The sequence below is a fragment of the Otolemur garnettii genome, unplaced genomic scaffold (genome assembly GCF_000181295.1).
Source record: "Otolemur garnettii isolate 467f Iridium unplaced genomic scaffold, OtoGar3 scaffold00147, whole genome shotgun sequence".
In the NCBI taxonomy this organism is placed as follows: Eukaryota; Metazoa; Chordata; class Mammalia; order Primates; family Galagidae; genus Otolemur; species Otolemur garnettii.
Window position 1 is genome coordinate 3,591,592 of NW_003852542.1, and position 22,584 is coordinate 3,614,175.

A 22,584-nucleotide genomic window follows, 5' to 3' on the forward strand; every position below is an offset into this window, starting at 1 on the left:
CTGCGAATAAAATTGCAACACCTGCTTTTTTCTGCTTTCCATTAGCCTGGAATATAGATGACATCCCTTCACCCTGAATCTATATTTGTCTTTTAAGGTAAGATGAGATTCTTGTATACAAAAGATGTCTGGACTGAGTTTCCATATCCAATAAGGCAATATGTGCCTCTTTAGAGGACAATTTAAGCCATTCACATTGATTGAAATTATTGATAAGCCTGATAACATTTTAGGTATTGAGTTGTTCAAAAGTCCAGTGGACGTTTTTAATCCTTTTGCCACTGTAGAAGTTGGGGTTTGATTAATAGTTTCTGAGTTAGTTTACTTTTGTGGTAGAGGATTGCACTGGTCATTATGGAGGATAGGTTTGAGAATTTCCTGGAGAGCTGGTTTAGTTATTGCAAATTTCTTCAACACATGGATGCCATTAAAGTATTTAATTTCTCAATCATAAATGAAACTCAGTTTAGCTGGATACAGGATCCTGGGTTGAAAGATATTTTGTTTTAAGACATTAAATGTCGATGACCACCTTCTTCTTTCCTGAAAGGTTTCATCAGAGGGATCTGCAGTCATTCTAATATTCTTCCTCTTGTATTTATAGTTTTCTTACTTCTCACTGCTTTCAAGATTTTCTCTTTGATATTAATTTTAGTGAAGTTAATTATGATGTACCTGGGGGATGTCTTATTCAGGTTGAGTCATGCTGGGATTCTGAACCTGTGTGGTATCTAGATTTCAGGATCTCTTGACATATCTAGAAAGTTCTCTTTCATAATTTCATAAAGAAGAGCCTCTGTGTTTTGTGAAGCAACTTTGTTGCCTTCAGGGATTCCTATAAAGAGAATATTAGTCTTCTTTGAATTATTCCAGAACTCTCTGAGAGAATGATCCATTTTAGCTTTCCATTTCTGTTCCTCTTTGGATGCTTGGGCATGTTCAGAATCTTTGTCTTTTATATCTGAGATCCGTTCTTCTGCCTGCTGCATTCCATTACCAAGGGATTCTACAATATTTTTCAGGTCTTTGAGGGGTGCAATCTCTTGCTTCAATGTTTCAAAATCTTTGGTGGTTTTGTCTTTGAATTCGTTGAATTCTTGAGTGAACTTTTGGAATGCTCCTTCAATTTCTAATTCTATCTTTTCCTCTATTCTATTAATCTTATTTGCGATCCAAATTCTGAATTCAATTTCTGATATCTAAGCCATCTGTTTATAAAAAGGATCTTATTTTTCTTCTTCCGCATCCTTTCTTGGGGAGGTTGACCTACTCTGGTTACTCATCTTATCAGCCACATCCTTTCTTGGGGGGTTGATCTACTCGGGGTATTCATATTACCAGAGCTTTTCTGCTGACTCCCCCCTCCATGATAATTTTACCCCATTTGGCTTTTCCCCTTGAGCTTCGTCAAGGACCCATATGGTGTTACGGCCTGAGAGACTGGGGACCTGTTTGGTGTGGTGGGGCTAAGTGGCTCCTTCTTATTCTCAGCTGGTCTCTATCCTACCCTAGTGATTCAGGTACTCTTGGTTGAAGTCTCTGCTATGGAGAAATACCAGCAAAAGTCTCCCTGCCCACCACAAACAACAATTAGGCAAGGAAAATCAAACCTTCCCTTAACCATACACCCAGGGTGCCCCTTTGAATAGTCCCTGGGTGGTTGGCCCAGTTTAAGGGCTCCAAATCAGTTGTCCCAGTCAGCACTAGTTTCAGGTGGAAAAGTTCAAATGTCTCTGGCAGCTAGATAAGAGGAGTCTGTTGGTAGCTCGGATATAACTTGCTCTAGTGCTCCTTGAGGGCAAAGGGACCCACTCAGCAAATGGGTTAGTCTGGGAAGGTTAATATCTCCTCCCCCACCTTGCACCCAGTCACTTGTAGTCCCCCAGGTCTATGACCCTATTCACTCCAGTAAGCAACTGCTCCTGGGGTTTATGACTGCCAAAATCACCCAGAAATCTGAGTCCAGCAAGGGGGCTTTGCGTGTTTAAATTAGGTTGTAGAAGTTCTCTCAATTCTAGCCCCTCACCTTCTGTCCTGGCTAAATTCCTCTACAAGTCAGATACTGCTAGATTTGATGAGGAACTCAGCTCTGGGCAGCAAGTAATTAGAGTTTACACTAATTAGGTGTCAATTCCAGCCTCTGCCCACCCATTGCCTTTGTCTCAGCAATATTCCCCTGAGGGCTGGTGCTAATGGTCTCTTTACTTATGAAAGTTACCAGGTCCGTTCCACGTGTGGCTGCTGTCTGGAACCTCTGGTTGCCCAGAGAGATGGGGCTTGCCTATCTGGAATGGCATCAGTTCACAGCTCAGGATGCCACTGTTACTGTATGGCTTCTTCTGAGCCAACTTTCTTCTCCCCACTCCTGTGCCACAGTCAGCACCGAGCAGCACCAGCCCTTTCCCCCTCCATGTCTCTCAAGGAGATGCCCAAGAATCTGGACTCCATAAGTAGCAAACCTCCAGACCTCAGGGTGGGGTGGAGGGAATCCTCAGAGTTCAATGTTGCAGGTGGGGAATATATACAGTTTTCTACAGTTTTACAGTTTTATGCCTGACAGAAGGGAGCCATGCCACACCAGCAGGGGTAGGAGGTCCAGTTTTTAAGGGATCTCTCCCATGGGATAGAGTGGGATGATGTTTGAACTCTGCTCACTTGTTTGCATGGAGTAAACTGTGAGCCCTCCTTGTGGGGGAAGGGACTCCCATCCACTTGGTGGTGGATTTTATACATTTTGATTGTATTTTTGGAGTCGCAGCTTGCCTCAGGAAGGTTGAAGTGTGCTTTTCAATCTTCTCTCTTGGCTCTGCTTCTCTCTGATGGTTTGGAACCATCAGCTCCCTTGCTAAACTTCTGTCCTTTAAGCCTCCTTTTGGATGGGAGCTTTTGTAAAAAGCTGGCTGCAGTCTGCCATCTTGGCTCTGTCCCCCCTACAATTCATTTTCTTGAGGGTCCCCACTAATCAGCATAGGCTTCTTTTAAGGACTCTCTATGAAAATATGCCTTTTTACTTTGACTAAGGTCCCTCCCTGCCCAAGGCTCAGCCATCAGTCCAGAGGGCTGAATATGGGGCAGACAATGTGGTGTTCATGTAGCTTTCTGAAAGAATTCTCTTTGAATCAAAGTGGCCACAAATCATTTTTCCCCATTTACTACCTTTATTATTTCACAGATAATGTTTCACATTAGAATATATAGAAACCTAAACATAATTAAATCAAACTAAAAATCTGAAATCCAGGAAAGAGATTGGATGGAAAAAAGTGAGATCAGTGTAAGTGTGTTCTTTGTTTTTCTAGAATCATCTAAGGTAGTCTACTATGTGAAATAAAAAGATGAGTACCACAAGGAAGGGTTCCAAGGTGACCTCAAGCAACAATGAATGTCCTTCCAGTAAGGAAAGACTCTTAAGGTGTCTCCCATTATGTGTGATCCCCTCCCCTTCAGTGTAGGCACCTAGCTACACATAATTACGTTTATGTTACATAGGACTGTAACATAAGTCATCTTTCCAGGAGACTTTCTTCCTTGCTAAATTGATTCAGAAAATGGTCACCTGGGAAGTCAATGCAGAAAAAAAAATCTAGGAGCTAAGGAGGGCTTCTGGGTGAAAGACAGCAAGAAACTGAATCCCTTAGTCAGTTCTAGAGTTGTGAGGAAATAGCTGCCAACAACTTGAGTGAGCATGGAAGCAGATTCTTCCCCAGTTGAACCTCTGATGAGAACACAATCTGATTGCTATCTTGATAGTAGCCTCATGAGACCTAGAACTATTGACCCACATAAACTGGGATAAATGCATATTGTTCACATTCATTTCACAGCAAAATAATAATATAGGCTTACCTCATTTTATCATGATTTGCTTTATTGATCTTGGCAGATACTGTGCTTTTTACAAATTGAAGGCTTATGACAACCCTATATTGAGCAAGTCTGTGGGCACCATTTTCCAGCAGCATGTGCCTATTTAATGTCTTCATATCACATTTTTGTAATTCTTGCAATATTTCAAAATTTTTATTATTATGTCCATTATGGTGATCTTTGATCAGTGGTCTTTGATGTTATTATTTGCAATTGTTTTGAGGCATGACAAATGGTGCCCATATAAGATAGCAAACAATTGATAAATGCGTGTGTTCTAACTGCTCCACTGACCAGTTGTTCTGTCTCTTTGCCTCTTCCCAGGCCTTCCTATTCCCTGAGACACCAGAGTATTGAAATTAGGCCAATTAGTAACCCAACAATGACTTCTATATGTTCGAGTGAAAGGAAGAGTTTTGGGAATGATTAAGATTAGGGAGAAAGGCATATTGAAAGCTCAGATAGGCTGGAAGATAGACTTCTTGAGCCAGTTAGCCAAGTTGTGAATAAAAGGAAATTTCTGAAGGACAGTAAAAGTGCTAATCCAGTGAACACATGAATGATAAGAAAGAAAAACAGCCTGTTGCTGATATGGAGAAAGTTTGAGTGGTCTAGATAGAAGATCAAACCAGCCACTTAAACCAAAGCCTAATCCAGAGCAAGACCCCCAAATGCTCTTAAATCCTGTGAAGGCTGAGAGAGGTGAGGAAGCTTCAGAAGAAAAGATGGAAACTAGTACATTTTGGCTCATGAAGTTGGAGGAAAGAAGTCATCTCCACAACGTAAGTACAAGGTGAAATAGCAAGTGCTAATAAAGCAGTAAGCTGCATCATCTTATCTGGAAGATCTGGCTAAGATCATTGATGAAGGTGGCTACACTTAACAAATGATTTTCAATATAGATGAGATAGTCTTTTATCCGAAGAAGGTGCCATCTAGGACTTTCATAGCTAGAGAGGAGGAGTCAATGCCTGATTAAAAACTTCAAGGACTGGCTGGCTCTTGTTAGGGGCAAATGAATCTGGTGACTTTGAGTTAAAGCCAGTGCTCATTTATCATTCAAAAAAATCCTAAGACCCTTAAGAAATTATGCTAAATCTTCTCTATCTGTGTTCTTTGAAAGAAAAATAAAGCCTGGATGTCAGCACATCTGTTGACAGCATGGTTTATTAAATATTTTAAACTCACCATTGAGACCTTCTGTTCAGAAAAAAAAATTCTTTTCAAAATATTAGTGCACCTAATCACCCAGGAGCTCTGAAGGAGGTGTATGAGGAGATTAATATTGTTTTCATGGCTGTTAACACAATATCTGTTCTTCAGCCAACAGATCAAAGAGTAGTTTTGACTTTCAAATCTTATTATTTAAGAAATACATTTCATAAGGTTCCACTTCTCATAGATAGTATTCCCCTGATGGATCTGGGAATAGTGAATTGAAAACTTTCTGGAAAGGATTCACCATTTTAGATACCATTAGAACATTTATAATTCATAGGAGGAAGTAAAAAATATGAATATTAACAGGAGTCTCTACTGTTATTAACCCTGTTTCTACTAAAAGTAGAAAAACCAGCTGGGTGTTGCAGCAACTGTAGTCCAAGGTACTTGGGAGGCTGAAGCCAGGGGATTGCTTGAGCATCAGAGTTTGAGGTTGCTGTGAGCTATGATGCTACAGCACTCTACCCAGGGCACAGAATGAGACTCTGTCTTAGGAAAAAGACAAACAAACAAACAAACAAAACCAGAAGTTAATTCCACCCCTCATAGATGAGTTTAAAGGGTTCAAGATTTCAGTGGAATTAACTGGGGATGGTGGAAACAGCAAGAGAACTAGAATTAGAAATGGAGCCTGAAGAGGTGACTGAATTGCTACAGTTTCGTGATAAAACTTGATGAGCAATTGCTTCCTCTGTATAAGCAAAGAAAGTAGTATCTACTTCTTGTGACTCTGCTGTGAACATTGTTGATTTGACAACAAAGGAATTAGAATATTACATAAACAGCTGATACAGCAATGGCAGGATTTAAATGGATTCACTCCAGTTTGAAAGAAGTTCTGCTATGGGGAAAATGTTTTCAGACAGCATTGCGTGTTACAGAGAAATCTTTTGTGAAAGGAAGAGTCAATTAATGCAGCAAATTTCATTGCTGTCTTACTTTAAGAAATTGCTACAGCTACCCCAAGCTGCAGCAACCATCACCCTGATCAGTCAGCAGCCATTAACACCCAGGGAAGACCCTGTACTAGCAAAAAGATTATGATTCACTGAAGGCTTAGGTGATTGTTAGCATCTTTTAGCAATAAAGTATTTTTAAATTAAGGTATGCATTTTTTTAGTTATTCATGAAAAAATTTTTATTGAGAGTAGCATGATCAAGAGGACTTGCTTATTAATCGCAGTGACTGGACACTGCTGCCATGATTTGAATTTTAAGTCAAACAAATATTTGCCACTGTGCTCTACAGCCTAATAAACACAACAGCATTTTTTAAATTTTATATTCCAACTTTTATGTTTCTTAATGTGGATTATGATTTAATAGAAAATGTCACCAAATAAAATATAAAAAATTAAAACATCACATTATAACCCATTGGTGATTACCACTGTTTACATTTATTTTATTTTTATTTATTTGTTGTATTTGATTTTTTAATTTTAAAAAACTTAGGGTGTACATTCAGGGTCTAACAAATGTGCAGGGTGTAGTGGGCCTGTGGGATGTAGCAGGCTTGTGAGGCAGAATGGGCCCCGGGGGTTGAACAGGGGATTTACTCCAATCCCTTGGTGTGGAGAAGGCCATAGGTTGTGGTGCAGGCATGTGGCAGAGTGGGCCTTAGGGGACAGAGTAGGCTCACAGGACAGGTCACCTGCATGAGATGGAGCAGGTCACACGGAACGGTGTTCCTGCAGTACTGCCAGTCTGGGTGGGACAGGGTACCCACAGAGCACCTGTTTGGGATGGTGTGGGTCTGAGATGTGCAGTTTGCCTAGGTCACAGGCTGAACTGGCTCTCCACATACTCAATGTCTCCCAGACAGTGGTGGCAGTGGCAGCTGCACAGCTGCCCCACAGTGGGTAGTGGGCACCCGGGGTATGAGTACATGCTCCCCCCAGGTCCCACAGGCTATTGGGTTGAGCAGTATCGCCCAGGCCACACAAATCAGCATTGGGCTGTAATCTGCTCTGCCTAGGTCCCTTAGCAGTGGCAGTGAAAATGGGTGTGCATGTCACCTGCTCATGGGTGTGCACAAGTACTGGGACTGCCTGTTCTCTTTCTGTCCAGCAAGGGGGAGGCAACAGTCACAGATCTGGGCAGGAGTAGCATTCTGAGGTTGGGATGTCACATGGGCACCAGCTGCAGTGCCCAAGGCTTACAATCATTTGCACAGCCTCTAGTCAGGTCTTGGTATTGTTCTGGAGGTCTGGTGAGGTGGAGGGGCCCTCCTACTCCTTTGAGCACAGTATTCTCAGGGGAAGCATGGAGCCTGGGATTCTCTTCTCTGTTCCTTTTGTTTTGTGATTTTTTAGGTATTAAAATTTTTATTTTTATTTATTTTAAATTTAATTTTTATTAAATCATGACTGTATACATTTATAAAGTACAATGTGATGATTTGATACACAATGTGGAATGCTTAAATGATTCTGTCTGCAAGAATGTCATTGTGTAGGCTTCTTCTAGTCTACCATTTTGGCCCTCCCACATTTTTTTTATTTTTAGGCATAATATTTTTGTATACCTAATAAACTACAACATGTATAAACAGAACTTTTCTATTCATTGGGAAACCAAAAAATTTGAGCAATTATATTTATTGTTATAATCACTGTAGTATGATGGTCTGGAACCAAACCTGAGATATTTTTGATGCATGCTCGCACAAGGGCAATGGCAATAACATTCAACTGTATAGCTATGTAAAGAAGTGCTCAATATATGTGTACTTCCCTTACATTCTAAGCATCATAACATATTGCCAAGTAAATCTTACTTTTTTGAACCATATAATACTTAAATGATGGAACAAATTGTTTCTAAGGTAACTGTCACTCTAATTCTCCAAGTCCATGAATTGAAAGTACCCTTACTCACCAGTGTTTGATTAAATAGAGCAAGTTGTTTTTGCCACTCATCCACTCTAGTTTTTAGTGGGCCAACATAACGTGATGAGGCAATGGTTGCAACGTTGATGGTGCTATCATCAAGAAGAACCTTTAAAGAAAAGGATGAAAGTATATGCAGTGCTATTTATTTGTGCTCCTAGTAATATTTCAGATATTTAATCCCAAGAGTCCATTTAAAGGCCAACTCTTTGAATGAATATAGTAGCTTAGCCCCACTGACTCTTTCCTACTCATCAATTTCCCCTACTTATTCTCATCATTGTGGCTTACAATCCATTATGGTGTTCTTTCAAATGTCACCCAGGGATGTCTGAATGCCAAATTTCTGCCATTCCTGTAATTGTTAATGACACAAGTTTTTGTTTAGTTTAACATTCTTCTTCTCTCTTGCTCTACCTGTTGGGTAATTGCTACATTCTTTACACAGTTTGGTCACCCAGACAGGCCTTCACTTCTCAAAATACCCTGTGCTTGAGAAAATCGGCTGTCTTCTCTCACTTATCTTAAGGAAGAGTAAATTGAACTCATCATTATCTCTCAAGGAAGACTGAGGAGTAGGTGTGGATAGAATGTTTACCATAAGTTTTCAATAACACAGTTACCCACCTGTATGTCATTTGTGCTACCCAGAATAAATACATCTTTGGAGTCATGGTGAAGCAAAGTGATGAATTCATTGGTATCAAGCTTTGAATGGAATAGCCAGTTTTCCCTCCACCTCACACCCCTCTCTCAGCCCCTTATACAGCAGCAGCCCACACAGAATATGTGAATTAAAGAATGAACATTAATCTGAGGGATTTAATGGTTTGTTTCAATTATAAACTTCTTGAGAGCTGAAACTCCATCACCTGGCATCACTTGGCTTCAGACTTCCTGGCCTTTTCTTGGGTCTGCCCTCTCATCCGCTGGTAGACTGATGACTGGTCTTGCTCTTCCACTTGACCCCTGGCAGAGCCATGTTATCTCCAATTCTGGCTTGAGTACACCTCACTTTATAGGACTTTGCCATTTAAGTTGGGCTATATGGCCCATCTTTTTTTGCTAAACAAATGTACTTTCAGATTTTAAGTGACTAAGAATATTCCAAACACATGGGTTAGATTTATCGTCATTTGTGGCTGATAGAGCACCTACTCCTAATCTCATTAAACTCAAGTGAATTTAGCTTTTCAGTGTGCTACAAACATGAAATGCTCATTTGTGTTTCTTTGCCTTTTGAAAACAGCTTGAAATGCCCTTTATTCTCTTCTATGTTGATGAAGTCCTACTTAATTGTTAAGTTTCAGCTTATTGTAGCTGGTCTAGGAAAAATTCCCTGATCACTTTAGCCATAACTGATTTCTTTGCTTTTCTAAATTCCTCAACAGTTATCAACTATACGATTATAAGTCTTACACATATATGACATTTTTATTGCTTTGCTAAATATTTTATGCACAAACTCTCATGTCAACTATTTGTATTTATATCTTGCTTTCCCAATTAAATTTTTTCTCATTTAGTGATTCTCGTATTTTGTTACTTCATAATAATCTCCCAAAGAAGATTTAGGACTAGGTGTGGTTAGGACCTCTATATTATAAATTTTCAATAACCCAGATACCTACCTGAATGTCATCTGTGCCTCCCAGGATAAACACATCTTTGGTGTCACGGTGAGGTAGAATGACAAATTCAGTTGTTTTCCAGGAATCCTCCACCTTAGAGATAATTTAAGCCTTAGGAGAGCTTAATTCATTTGTGGTTAGGTACTTAAGAAATACACGTGGCATAAAAATCAGTAAAAAGTTCATAATTATACCATTTTCTTTTTTATTGCTCTTAAAATGTTTAAATTCTTCTTGATTCGATGAAACAAATTTGCTTTATTTTATTAACGTCTATAAATTACTTATGATACTTTAATGTGTTTTCCCTTCCATTTTAAATTTTAAGAGAAACAATTTTCTTTTTATGCAGGCAGCTGGTAGTTGTACATCCATTTTTAGAGTAATCAGATGTAGGAAAGTCTTCACCAATGCCCTTTGAAGCATTTAACACAGACTTTTCTGGCAGTTTGGAAGATACTGTATTTTGTTATAAATGATCTTTGTTGGTATGGGTTCTTTGTATAAGAATACACATTTCAAAATGTTTTGCAGTCAAGTTCCTGTGGATTATAGGCTAAGCAGAAAGAGCAGATTTGTACAGGTGATAGCAATAATAATGAACATAAGGCAACAACAGAAGGATGACTGATAATTAGAGGGCAAAAGCTGCAATTTTAATAAATTCATCCAGATAACCAAAATTTGATGATCTTCATCTTGAATCTAAAACCCTTCCTTTATATTTCCTGATTTTTAGAATATATATGCATGTAATATTTTGAAGATTTACCTTTTTAAGAAGTGTTTCTAAGGCAGCTTCTCCAGAAGCTTGTCCAGATATGTCCTGGATTTCTTGTGCAAATTCAAAAACATGTAACTCTGAGAGCCGTTCCAAGGTCAATGGGACTTCAGCCTCCACCAGGACAGCATCAACTGTTTGTTCAATAGTTGCCCAATGTCTAGGCTTTAGAGTTGGGTTTCTTAAGTCCATGATAACTGGAAGCTGGAAAACAAACACTCTGAGAAGCACCATATTTTTTATCTTAAAAATACAACCTAAGGCTTCTGGTTTCAATCTGTGAATGTGGAAGCTGTGAAGAGCTCAACTTATACTTGTACAATAAAGAAAAATTTGGACAAATTCAGAATTAATAAATTTTCTAGAACCTATCAGAAAACTGAATTTTCTGGGCACAAATAACTCAAAATTTGGGGCAGACCAATTCCCATAGGTTTCTACACAGGGAGAAAAAGTAACTGAGAATTTGCTTGCCTGAGGCAGATTCCTTGGGATGACATACAAGATAGAAAAAAGATTCAGCTGAATTTTAAAAACAAATTGCTAAAGACTGAGTGTGGGGTAACATGAGAATGTAGAGTCTTTGGGCCTCCAAATATGGGAGTGTTGGCAGGGAAGATTGGAAAGACTCCTAAGAAAGTGTCCCATGTGGTGCTAGCTAGAACAGGAAAACAATAGCCACTACTTTAACTCTTAACTTTTTTTTTATGTAGGTGACTGGTAAGTGTATTTGTATTTTCTTTTTCATTCCCTGTGATTGTATTTCTATATCTCAATTTGTTTGTCCATTTTCTCATTGATTGACTTTTATATTGTTTTCAGTTTGGGGCTATTTAACTATCTTAACTCTAATCAACCCATCTCCCTTAGCTCCCCCATCAAACAAAACCCCTGATGTATAAGCAAAAGACCAACACATCCTATTACTCTATAGCACTGGTGATAAGCCATTGAAGGTATCTGAATATAACTGGAGAAACAGAACATGGAAAAAAGTCTACCCCTGGGAGAGAGACAGAAATACTTGCTAGGCCCAGTACTATAGCTGGAGAAGGGGAGAAGTACCTATGAAGATTAGAATTCTGAGGACAAGAAATATAGTGCCTTGGTAAGGTAGAAGATTAATCAGAACATGAGGGAATGTTCCCCCACATCTTAAGTACTGAGTGAAAATAACAGTGGAATACTGAGGGGAAAGATGAAAGGGACAGATTCTTAATTGCCCACAAAAAAAGGGAGGACAAGGTCAGGAGAAGAAATTGATAAACTAGCTAAAACCCTAAACACAAGGTATTACTAGAAAAGTTTGAAGTCTGTGATACAGGAAGGGTAAACATAGTAACAACAAACTTTAAATCTAGCTCAATTCCTAACTAGAGTGAGCAGACATGTCATGCAAACAGCCAAGAAGAAGGAATGGCGTGCTTATCTCTAAGTATAAAAATTTTATATCTCAGTATTCACTGTACTATGTAAGATATATGGGTTTAACAAAAAATTTAAAAGGCATATAAAAAGGCAAGAAAAACCATAAGAGATAAAACAATAATCAGAACCAGACTCAGAAATGACATACATATTAGAAATAGAGAATTTTAAGTAGCTATGATATCTTAAAGGATCTAATGAAGTAGATAACATACAAAATCAGTTGAGAAATATCAACAGAAAGATGGAAAGTAAAATTACAAATCAAACAAAAATGTTAAAAATAAAAAGGTCAGTGAAATGAAAAGTCTTGAAAAACCTTTGTTTTTTTTTCTAACAGAGTCTCACTTGGTCACCTTCAGTAGAGTGCTGTGCCATCATAGCTTACAGCAACCTCAGACTTTTTTTTTTTTTTTAAGCAACCTCAGACTTTTGGGCTCAAGTGATCCTCTTTCCTCAGCCTCCCAAGTAGTTGGGACTACAGGCACCTGCTGCAATGCCCACCTATTTTTTAGAGAGAGGGGTTTGCTCTTGCTCAGGCTGGTCTCCAATTCCTGAGCTGAAGCCATCCATTGGCTTTAGCTTCCCAGAGTGCCAGGATTATAGGCATGAGCTAATGCCCCCTGCAGTAAGCCCTCCTGGTAGAGCTTTTGATAGGCTTTAATGAGCTTGACACAGCTGAGGAGTTAATGAAGTTAAAGATAAATGAGTATAAATTCCAGAAACTGATACACAAAGAGAAAAAAAGAATAAAAATGAAAAAAACAAAATAAAACATGTAAGACCTGTGGGACAATATCAAATGGCAAACATACATGCAATAGAAATCACAAAGGAGAAGAGAGAGAGAGAAAACAGAGCAGAAGAAATACTTGAAAAAATACTGGTGCAAAGTTTTCAAAATTAAAAACAAATTATAGAGACAAGGAACTCAGAGCCCCTATACACTTGCTATCTGGCTTCCAACCTTATTCACGTGAGGCACATCTGGAAAATGGCATGGTTGTATGGTGCAGTGGTTCAAATGGACAAAGATGCTTGAATAAGGCTGTCCTAGGTGCATCTGGCTACTAAGGGCTGATCAGATCAGTATCTTTGCACAACTACTACCTGTTCCTGCATTATTTCCCCTACCACTTGGAAAACTCTTACTACGAATGTCTCTTCTAACTTCGGTATTCAACTACACAGTTTGGCCAGCTGGAGATAGGGATGCAGTCTGTGCCACTGAAGAAGATGAATTTCTCTATTCTTTCTTTTGTCTACAAAGTTTACTAACTTAACCAGGAAAGAATTCTTGAGTTCAGTCTTATTAGCATCCATTAATAACTGATTGATCTGGAGTTTTTGAAATAATTTTCTATCAACCTTACCTTTTCCTTCATTTTTTCCACTTTCTGTTTGAGCTGGGGCACTACACTGTTGGGTGGTAAGCCTTTTTCCAGCTGAGTCACAAATTTGGCATATTTAGTAACTTGACCATTTAGGAATTCTGGATCAAGGCAGTCAAATTTGGACTGTGAAAATTAAAAAAATAATAAACTTAAAACATGATAAAAGGCAAATTTGTAATAATAAAAAAGGCTTATTTCATTTTTTATTTTTATTTTATTTTTATTAAATCATAGCTGTGTACATTAATGCAGTCATGGGGTACAATGTGCTGGTTTTATTTAAAAAAAGGTTTATTTTATTTGAATTTTCCTAGTAGTGAAATTATTAATACAAATAGACTCCGTTCTTTTAGAAATGGCTCTACTTATTATTAATAGCTAATAATATATCAAGCATCACCTGTTTATTCCTGTCATGTTCTTGTCTACCACATCATCAAATGCAGTAGTGCAATCTCTATAGTCTATTTCTGAGGATCATTACTCATATAGTCTTCTAAGGAGACAAATAGCTAATTTTTACTCTTTCTAATGAGAAATTTATCACCTAATAGTCTCCTATATGTACCCATTTAATAGAAATGCTTTAAAGATGCACCTGTAACATATACATAAATCTATAATTCTATTTCTCAATTATATAAATATGCAAATATATTGACATGTCAGATAACCATATGCACTGAAGGCAATACAACATTTGTAAACCTTTATTTCTTTTTTCCAGATTCAACATTATCTTTCTGCTCCCTAATGGGTTTTCTTGTGCATTTCCTAGAGTGAATGTATCCTACTTTGGAAGTCACTGCTCTGCCTGTGGTGGTAATCAGAAAATTTTCTTAAGCTTCTTCCTTCTCAAGAATTTTTTTTTTTTTTACTTCTAAGTGATAAGTGCATTATAGGAGAATACTTCAAATTATATGATATTATATCTTGTATTTATTGGTTTATTATTTTGTTACCAAAAACTAAGTTTTTTGTGGGTTTGGACTTTGTCCTTCTTATTCTCCACTGATACTCCCAGCATATAGCTTGGAGACATTTCCTGTGTCACTCTTTTTTAACCCAAATATGTGACTTCTAATTATAGGCATTAGCACAGGCAAGATGAATGAGAAGTATAAAACAATATTTATCAAGTTTGATAGTATTTATAACACATACCTATCACACTAGATGGAAGCACAGGTGTCCATCTAGTCTGTTATTTAGACTTTTTAAGGTTTAAATATAGGGTAAATCCTAGAAACAAATCTCTGTGGTGGCTGTAGGTACTTGGCTCCCTAAGTAAGAGAGTTTTCTTACGGAGCTCTAAAAGGAAGATCTTAGATCTTATTACTCCAATTCTATTCTATCAAACAAAATAAAATGGTTTCCTTTTTTAAAAGGACAACAAGAACATAAACCTAAGTTAACAGAAACCAAAACTGCATACAACACAAATAAAATCCTACAATTCTATCCTTCCAAACACTGGAGTGTATAATGTTACACTGTGTTACCACTGCGTTTAGAAACCAAAGTGGTTAAATGTCACGCAGTGAGGGTAATTGATGCTTCTGTTATTTAGCCATCTTAAGTAGAAGATCTAAGAAGTCTGCCTAAGATTTTCTGCTCTGTACCATGTACTGACATAAGGACCTTTATACATAGCACTGGAAAGCTTATAAAAATTCCCATAAAATTATAACATTGCATATTTTAGTGACAGTAAGAAAATACCAGATTATTAAAAATTATAAATCAAGTTAAGAGGATTTTAAGTTTAATTAGTACAAAGATAATCTAAGAATTGAGAGCCTTTTTCTACCTGTAACCATTCTTCTTGGAGTTTATCCCATTCAGAGAGAGAATCCCAGAGCAATTGTTTGAGCTTCAGTTCAGCACTAACTTCTTCCAAAGCTTCAAACTTGGACACCTCTACCTTTAAAAATGTAACAAGCAAAATACACAGTTTACTTTTCAGATATAAAGATATTATGCTATCTACCTATTAGTAATTCTTGATACAATGAATACTTGGCAGAATGTGGGTCCTAAGAAAATAAGAGAGAAATAAATGAAAAATAAAACTTCTACAAACCCCAACATATAATTACCAATTGAGTAACAAAATATATCTCTTTATATTTCCTTAGGTACTCTCTAAAGACATAAATACTATGTATTGTTAGAGTACCATGGGCATTCTTCCTTGAGCTGGATCATACATGCACAGATGTAGGGTCCTTTTTTAAGAAAACAGATGAGTCATTAGAGGCACTGATTTCCTTAGGGCTTCTGCACTTAGATGATGGAAGAGGAAGAGGGCTCTTCAAGTAGCTGGTGGGGAAGATGGCAAAGCTTAACATGGTGAGGATAGCCTGGTTTCTTACTTTTTTATATCCTCATGGATTGTATACAAATCCCTTCCCTTCTCCTCCCTCCATCATTCCCCTCCCTGAACTTGAATTGAATTGAGTTTTTCTCTTATGTGGGCATATATTAGATCATCTACTGGTTTAATATTAGTATTGAGTACATTGGAGACTTGCTTTTCCTTTCTTGTGATACTTTAATAAGAAGAATGAATTTCAACTCTATGAGACAGGAAGGGATTGGTGTGCTCCCACTTAATGGGCACAATGTAAAGGTATATGGCACACCTTTTGGGTGTGGGGCACAAATACAAAAGGGACTCTACCTAACAAACACAGACATTGTAGCCTAATTGTTTGTACCCCCACATTAACCTGAAAAAAAATAAATCCATGAGGTCATAATGGTTAAAAAATCCAGGTTAATACAAAAGATGTAAATTGTATTTACTCTTATTTATGCTCAATTCATTCCATCTTGAGCCACTGGAAGCCTCTGAAGATTGTTTCCCCAATTCTTTTTGTTACAACCCTAATACATTTTGATACCTTCTTTGCTAGCTGGTAGGACAAGATGATCCTGGCTCATTTTGTAACTTTGACACTTTGATTATGATCTATTTCAGTGTGGACTTCTTTGGGTTCATTCCATTTGGAAAATTTTAGGATTCTTGAATCTGGAAGCTCCTTTTCTCCCCCAGCTTCGGGAAATTATCACCCATTGTTTTTTTTAATGAACTTTTCTCTCACCTATCTTCTCTTTCAGGGATCCTCATAATATATATATATTGATCTGCTTAATGGTATCCCATAAGTCCTTTAAACTTTCTCATTATTTTCTTCTTTTTGCTTCTCTGACTGGATAATTTCAAATGCTCTACCATTAAGTTCACTGATTCTTTTGCCTGACCAATTTTGCTATTGAACTCACCTAGGAAAATTTTCATTTCAGTTATTGTATTCCTCAGCTTCAAAATGTTGGGTTTTTACTATACATATATTTGTTTCTATCACTATGTTGAACTACTTTCATTTTGTTTATGTATCATTTCCCTGACTTTGTGAAGCACATTTATGAGTGCTATTTTGAATTCTTTGTCAATTAATCCATAAACTTTCATTCCTTTGGGGTTGGTTTATAGAAATTTATTTTGTTCCCTTTTTTGAATACATTTCCCTCTTTCTTTGTATTCTTTGACACTTTCTGTTGACATTTCTGCATATAAAAAAATAGCCATTTCTCCCAGTCTTTACAACTTGTTTTATTATAGGGGAAGATCTTCACCAATCAACCCATTTTCAGATTCTGGGGCTTCTCAAATCTTTATGGATGTGCTTTCTCTGGAATTGTGCATTTAAATTTCTAATTGCAAGATTCACCAGTTCCTTCTTCTCTTTCTTTCTCTCTCTTTCCTCCTTTCTTTCTTTTCCTTCCTTCCTTTATAGTCTCTTGTTCTCTTTGGTGTCTGTTTTTTGTATGTGGATCATCTGGAGCAGCAGTACACCTCTCACTCAGGTCTTTGCATTTTTTTCTCACTGGCCTTTAGAATATGTTGGGTGCCATCTGAACTCTGATACAGGCAAGAGAGACAGAAACCAGTTCCACCAGAAAGTGTGAACATTTAATGTATGTTTTATTTTTCTCTTTGCCCCCACCAAAGGGAATCTAGGGTCTGTGATATTCCAGGTAGTGTAATGTTAACCATGGGGAAAAGCCCTATAAGTGAGTATGTATTAGTCCAAAATTGTTGCCTTTGTTCTCAGCAGCCCCCAGCTAAATAGAATATGCTGGGCTCTGTTAGCACTAAGATGGATAATGTAGAATCTAGTCCCTTGGATAGCCCACCAAACACTGGTAGTATTGGATAGCTCCTCCAAATCTTTCTCTATCCAGGCAGAGCTGGGATTTGAAAGTTGTTGTTTGCTTTTTGGTGCTAAATCAGTGGGAGGAATTGTGGCCAGTGAATGCAAATTAGTCCAAACTGTTGCTTTTGCTTTCAATTGCTCCCAACCTGGGACCTATCCCTGTCCACGCTCAGATTCAGGCAAGACAGAAACCAGTGTCTCAGGCAGGCCCCCCCTCAACCCCCCACCGAAATCTGAACAGTGCACATAATAACCAGTCTCCCAGAATCTGAGAGCTTTCTCTTAATCATGTGGCGCTGTCCTGGGACTGGAGATTATAGTGAAAGGGTACCATAAATTATCCTACTGGCTTCAGTGCAGCTGCTTTCATACTTGCCTGCCTAGGGTGCAAGGCAATTACAATTTGTCTCTGTATTTCTCACAAATATTGGTCCATGTATTGCTGTTGAAGCAGTATGTCCAAGTGGGAAAGCAAGGGCTGGGGCTTCATACTCCAACATACTTGATGACAAGACCAATGCTATTTTTTTCTGACTCAAGGAGTGTTCACATGTTAGTTGTAGCTTTTTATCAAGCAGTGTTTCTTCCTTTTCCTCCTCCTGCTATGTATTTTCGTAACTTGCAGATAGTTATCCTTATATGGGAACAACTTTAAACTCAGGTTCCATCATACACAAACTTCTTGCCTCTTTGCCTGGTATCAAGCTCATTATTTTTCATACAGCTCTACCAATTGCTGGCTCCTATAACAGATTGCACATCAGGTAACAGATTGCACATCAGGTCAGTGGCCATTTATCTGGGGCTTTGGAAGACACAGACACATTCTCAAGTGAGGTTCAGGCATAGTCTGTTAGGACTTTTGGAGAGATCAACAGCATATTCATTGTCCTGGTTTTGACCACAGGGATATTTTCTTTTCTATTCTCTTTTCTTATTAGTCTCTATAAAAACTTGTCAAAGCACTTGCATCTCTTGCCCTTTTAATTTTCTGAGACATGTCTTTTAGCCTTTCAAATCTGCCATTTCAGAACTATTTGTCCCCAGCCTTAACTAGAAATCTCATCTTCATCAAAATGGCATAAAAGCAGGGCAAATCAGAAAATAATCATGAAATCATAACATATATGGATCTGAAAGAAATGTCAATCTTACTTTAAAAAGGATGGGGGGCTTTAAATCACCACATTAAAAAATCCACATATATTTTAACATAGAAATTACATTTGGGCTCGGCACTTATAGCCCAGAGGCTAGGGTGTTAGCTACATACACCAGAGCTGGTGGGTTCAAATCCAGCCCAGGCCTGCCAAACAACAATGACAACTACAACCAAAAAATAGTCAGGCATTGTGGCTGGTGCCTGCAAGTCCCAGAAACTTGGAAGGCTGAGTCAAGAGAAGCCCAAGAGTTTGAGGTTGCTGTGAGCTGTGACACCATACACTCTACTGAGAGCAACATAGTGAGACTATCTCCAAAAAAAAAAAAAAGAAAGAAAGAAAGAAAGAAAGAAACTTTGTGTTACAAGTGTACTAATCAAAGGCAGAGAATACATCATACTATAGAACCTCTATAGTTGACTGCTTCCCTACATTGACCACCTCCTTAAGTTGAACCAATTTTCGTAGACTGGAAGACTGACCTCTGTATATTGACTAAATATATATGTAAATTATATATACTAAATATAAATATAAATTGTATCTTGACCACTTGGACTATGTCACACAATATTAATTTACCCTCTGTAACTTGACAAGTTGAGTCCACTCTACACCAAGGGGTAGAAGATGTTGGCTTTGCCCTTTAGTTGAACTATTTTTTCTTTAGCATAAGGTCTGTTTTCATGTTTTATTATTATCATGTGTTGGATTAGGCCTAATGTCCTAATGTCCTATTGTTTACACATGTTGTGGAAGATTTTTTCAATGTGAAGGAGTGGTCTGAATTGTAGGTACATCCTACAACTGATGAAAAATATTTCAGTTAATTAAGACATTATGGCCCAAAGGAAAAAGCTCAAAGAGCTGACATTGAAGGGGAAAGATTGATCTACATTTTCTGGAAAGCAGCAGCCAAAGAAAAACAGTGAAACATTTTGGTATGAGTAAGTAAGATTTTAGCAACATCCAAAAATGCAAACATTAGTACTTGGAGAGATATGGTAATTAAAGCAGAGACGTACAGTGGAAAAGAAGGAAAAATTCCCTTGATGAAGTCAATGAAGTCCCATTAAGCTGGTTTAAACAAATGGGGGAAGTTAATACTTAAATCTCTGGGCTGACATCCAAGAAGTTGCTAAAAAATTCACACAGGAATTTGAGGTAGCAGATTTCCAAGCATCAAGTGGTTGGCTTAAGAAATTCAAACTGCAAAATGAGATCTCCCAGAAAGTCTTGTATGGTGAATCCAATGAAGTTCAGGTAGAAGTTGTGGAAGAATTCACCAAAAAGTTTTTTGACTTTGCCAGAGGCTTCAAAGATGATGAAATGTTTAATGCTGTTGAGTGGACTCTTTTAAGAGAGAAGCTTTGTCATGAAAGGGTAAAAAATGTAAGAGCAGAGAACTTTCCAAAGACCAATTCACCGTTCCGCTTTGTGTTAGCTCAATTGGAGAGAAACTAAAGCCCTTGGTGATTGGTAAATTGGCAAAGCAATGTACATTCTAGAACCTGAAGCCCAAAGACCTCCTTGTAACTGGGAGATCAAATAAAAGGCACATGGATGATTGGTACCCTATTTAAGCAATGGGTAAGGGGTAATGACTGAGAATTAAAGAAGAATAAATGATCTATTCTACAAACAGGTAGGCAACTGTCCTGGCTACCCACAAGTGAATCATCTCACAAATGTAACAGTGAAATTTGTGCCTCCAAATACTACCTCAAAAATTCAACATCTTGACCAAGCCATCATCAAAACATTTAAAATGTGCTAATCAGCCCAGCTCCTGCAGTGGGCCATGACTAAAACACAAACCTGTGGTCCACCTGTGGAAGCAATTTCATCTACTGCATCAGTTAACACTGTGGATGCTGTCCTCTGGGTCAGTTCTGCTTGGAATAAAGTTCAGCCAGAAATGATATAGAAGTGTTTCAAGAAAGCTGGATTTGTCACAAACCAAGAACACAATGTTTTGGGCTCATCGGACAGTCCATCTCCTATGGCAGAATTTGAAGGAGTAGATTTTGAAGGTTTTGATGCCATGGATGATGAGGCGGCAACCTGTAATGAACCTGACCCAGAAGACATTTTCCAAGCAATATTGACCAAAGTACAGAAGTGCAGAGCATACCAGTGCATGAAGCTGCTGATAAAGTGGAACAAGAAAGTGAGGATGACACAGAAAATTGCAGAGACTCCAAAAGAAGATGATGTCAGGCAACTGATAATGCAGTTGAATTTGCTATAGAAAAATACCCAGGTATGCTGAGTAGCATAGCCAGCATTGAGATTGCTTTCTCCACTTAACATTTGTAATAAGAATAAGAAGTAGACCAAAATTGACTCTTTTTTCAGAAAGAGTGATTAAACCATGGGAAAACAGTAAATGTATTGATTTTTGTATGATATCATATGCATGATTTTACTGTGTTTTGATTATATGATTTAATGTGATATAAAGATATACAAGAAAGTAAAATACATATTGTAACAGTACAGTAGACCTAGTTCCCTATATTGATCACTTCTGTGTGTTGACTAGTCTGTTACAGTCTCTGGGTGGTCAACTTCCAGAGGCTCTACTGTATTTCGTATATGAGACTGTTTATGGCACACTTACTAGCACATAGCTGTCCAAACATTGAATGTTCACAGTCATATTGTTGAAAGTGCTTGTGCATAAATACTATTTCTATGTATACATTTTAAAAATAAATGTGTAGAGTTGCCATTACCTTAAAATTCTTTTGATAAGATTTATACTGGAATGCACGTTTTTGAAGATCATCTAGAATATACTGTAGATCACTCAACATAACCTTTATTTTGTCTTGGTCAGCAGAAGCATCCAAAATCTGTGGATCCTGTAAAATTAAGATAGTCTTTAGTTATTCCTACTTTTTTTTGAGACAGATTTATGCAGTTCAATGAAATGAAATGAATTAATATTTTCAAAAAGATTTAATTCTGATTTTTCTTTTTCTTTTTTCTTTCTGATTTTTATAAATTATTTTAAAATGAGTACTTTTGCTGAATATTAAAGCAACACATACACATTGTAAACAGTACAGAATTGCATAAAGAAGTGCCATGGGGATAACGTTGTTTTAAAGCAGTACCTACTTTTATTTCCTACATTTCTTCAGCCAGTATGGCCTCAGGTGAGAATTGAATGCAATGGGAAAAGAAAAAAGAGGGTATGACAGAAGAAAGATTTCCGTTTCACAATAAAGGAGTGGAAAGTCCTTTGAATTATGAGAGGGAACAAGAGAGAAAATGAGGAATATAAATGTTAAGAAAAATGTTTTCTGACTGACCTTTTGGGGTGAACCCTAGTGAATGGGCATGGAATAGTTCAGGAGCAAAGTAGAAACACCAAGAAGGTTTGAGATAATTGAAGAAATGTGAAAACCCTAATAGCCATAGCCTGTGGGAGGGGGGCAGTTTAGCATGGCCCTGTATTCAAATGGCAACCTGATCTAGATCAGAACAAATTAACAGAGTAGCGTTCAGGCAAAAGGGGCTTGTGTTGACACTTTGGTCCCTCATGTTTTGGTATGATATGTAGGAGATCCTGAAGTTCTCATGTGTGTTGAATCTGGAAATGAAAACTGTTGAGAGAACTGGTGAACCAAAAGAAGTCTGAGGCTGGATAGGAAAGCCACAGATTACTTGAGAATGTAGGCTGTGGCAACAATGACAGATTGCATCCTAGTGGCTAGCATGGCTAAAGAGCAAGAAAGGACCCTGAGCTAACAGCTGCCAGACCCAGCCCAGCCAAACTACACTGGAAGATGCAGGGTCCAGAAAGAAGCACAAGGACTGGGCATTCCTCCCTTCTATCCAGTCTGAGGAAATGCAAGTTTCCCTTTATGGGGCAAAAGATGGGAGGTGATGGTCCCATGGGTGAAGAAGTGCCTGCTAGGAAGTCAAGATTTTTAAATCCAGAAGAGACCAAGTTAGAATGAAAGAGTTACTTAAAACT

The 22,584-nt window shown here is 37.9% G+C and overlaps 1 protein-coding gene across 1 annotated transcript in view; it reads right to left on the minus strand.

Annotated features, from left to right (window-relative positions):
- Nucleotides 1-22,584, minus strand: part of DNAH6 (dynein axonemal heavy chain 6) — a 302,446-nt gene that overhangs the window by 199,927 nt on the left and 79,935 nt on the right. The window contains exons 16-21 of the mRNA XM_012811001.2: nt 21,335-21,463; nt 15,024-15,137; nt 13,193-13,336; nt 10,383-10,595; nt 9,611-9,703; nt 7,969-8,088 (exon numbers count right to left, since the gene is read on the minus strand). Coding sequence (XP_012666455.1) covers nt 7,969-8,088; nt 9,611-9,703; nt 10,383-10,595; nt 13,193-13,336; nt 15,024-15,137; nt 21,335-21,463 — 813 coding nt within the window. The remainder of the gene's footprint in view (nt 1-7,968; nt 8,089-9,610; nt 9,704-10,382; nt 10,596-13,192; nt 13,337-15,023; nt 15,138-21,334; nt 21,464-22,584) is intronic.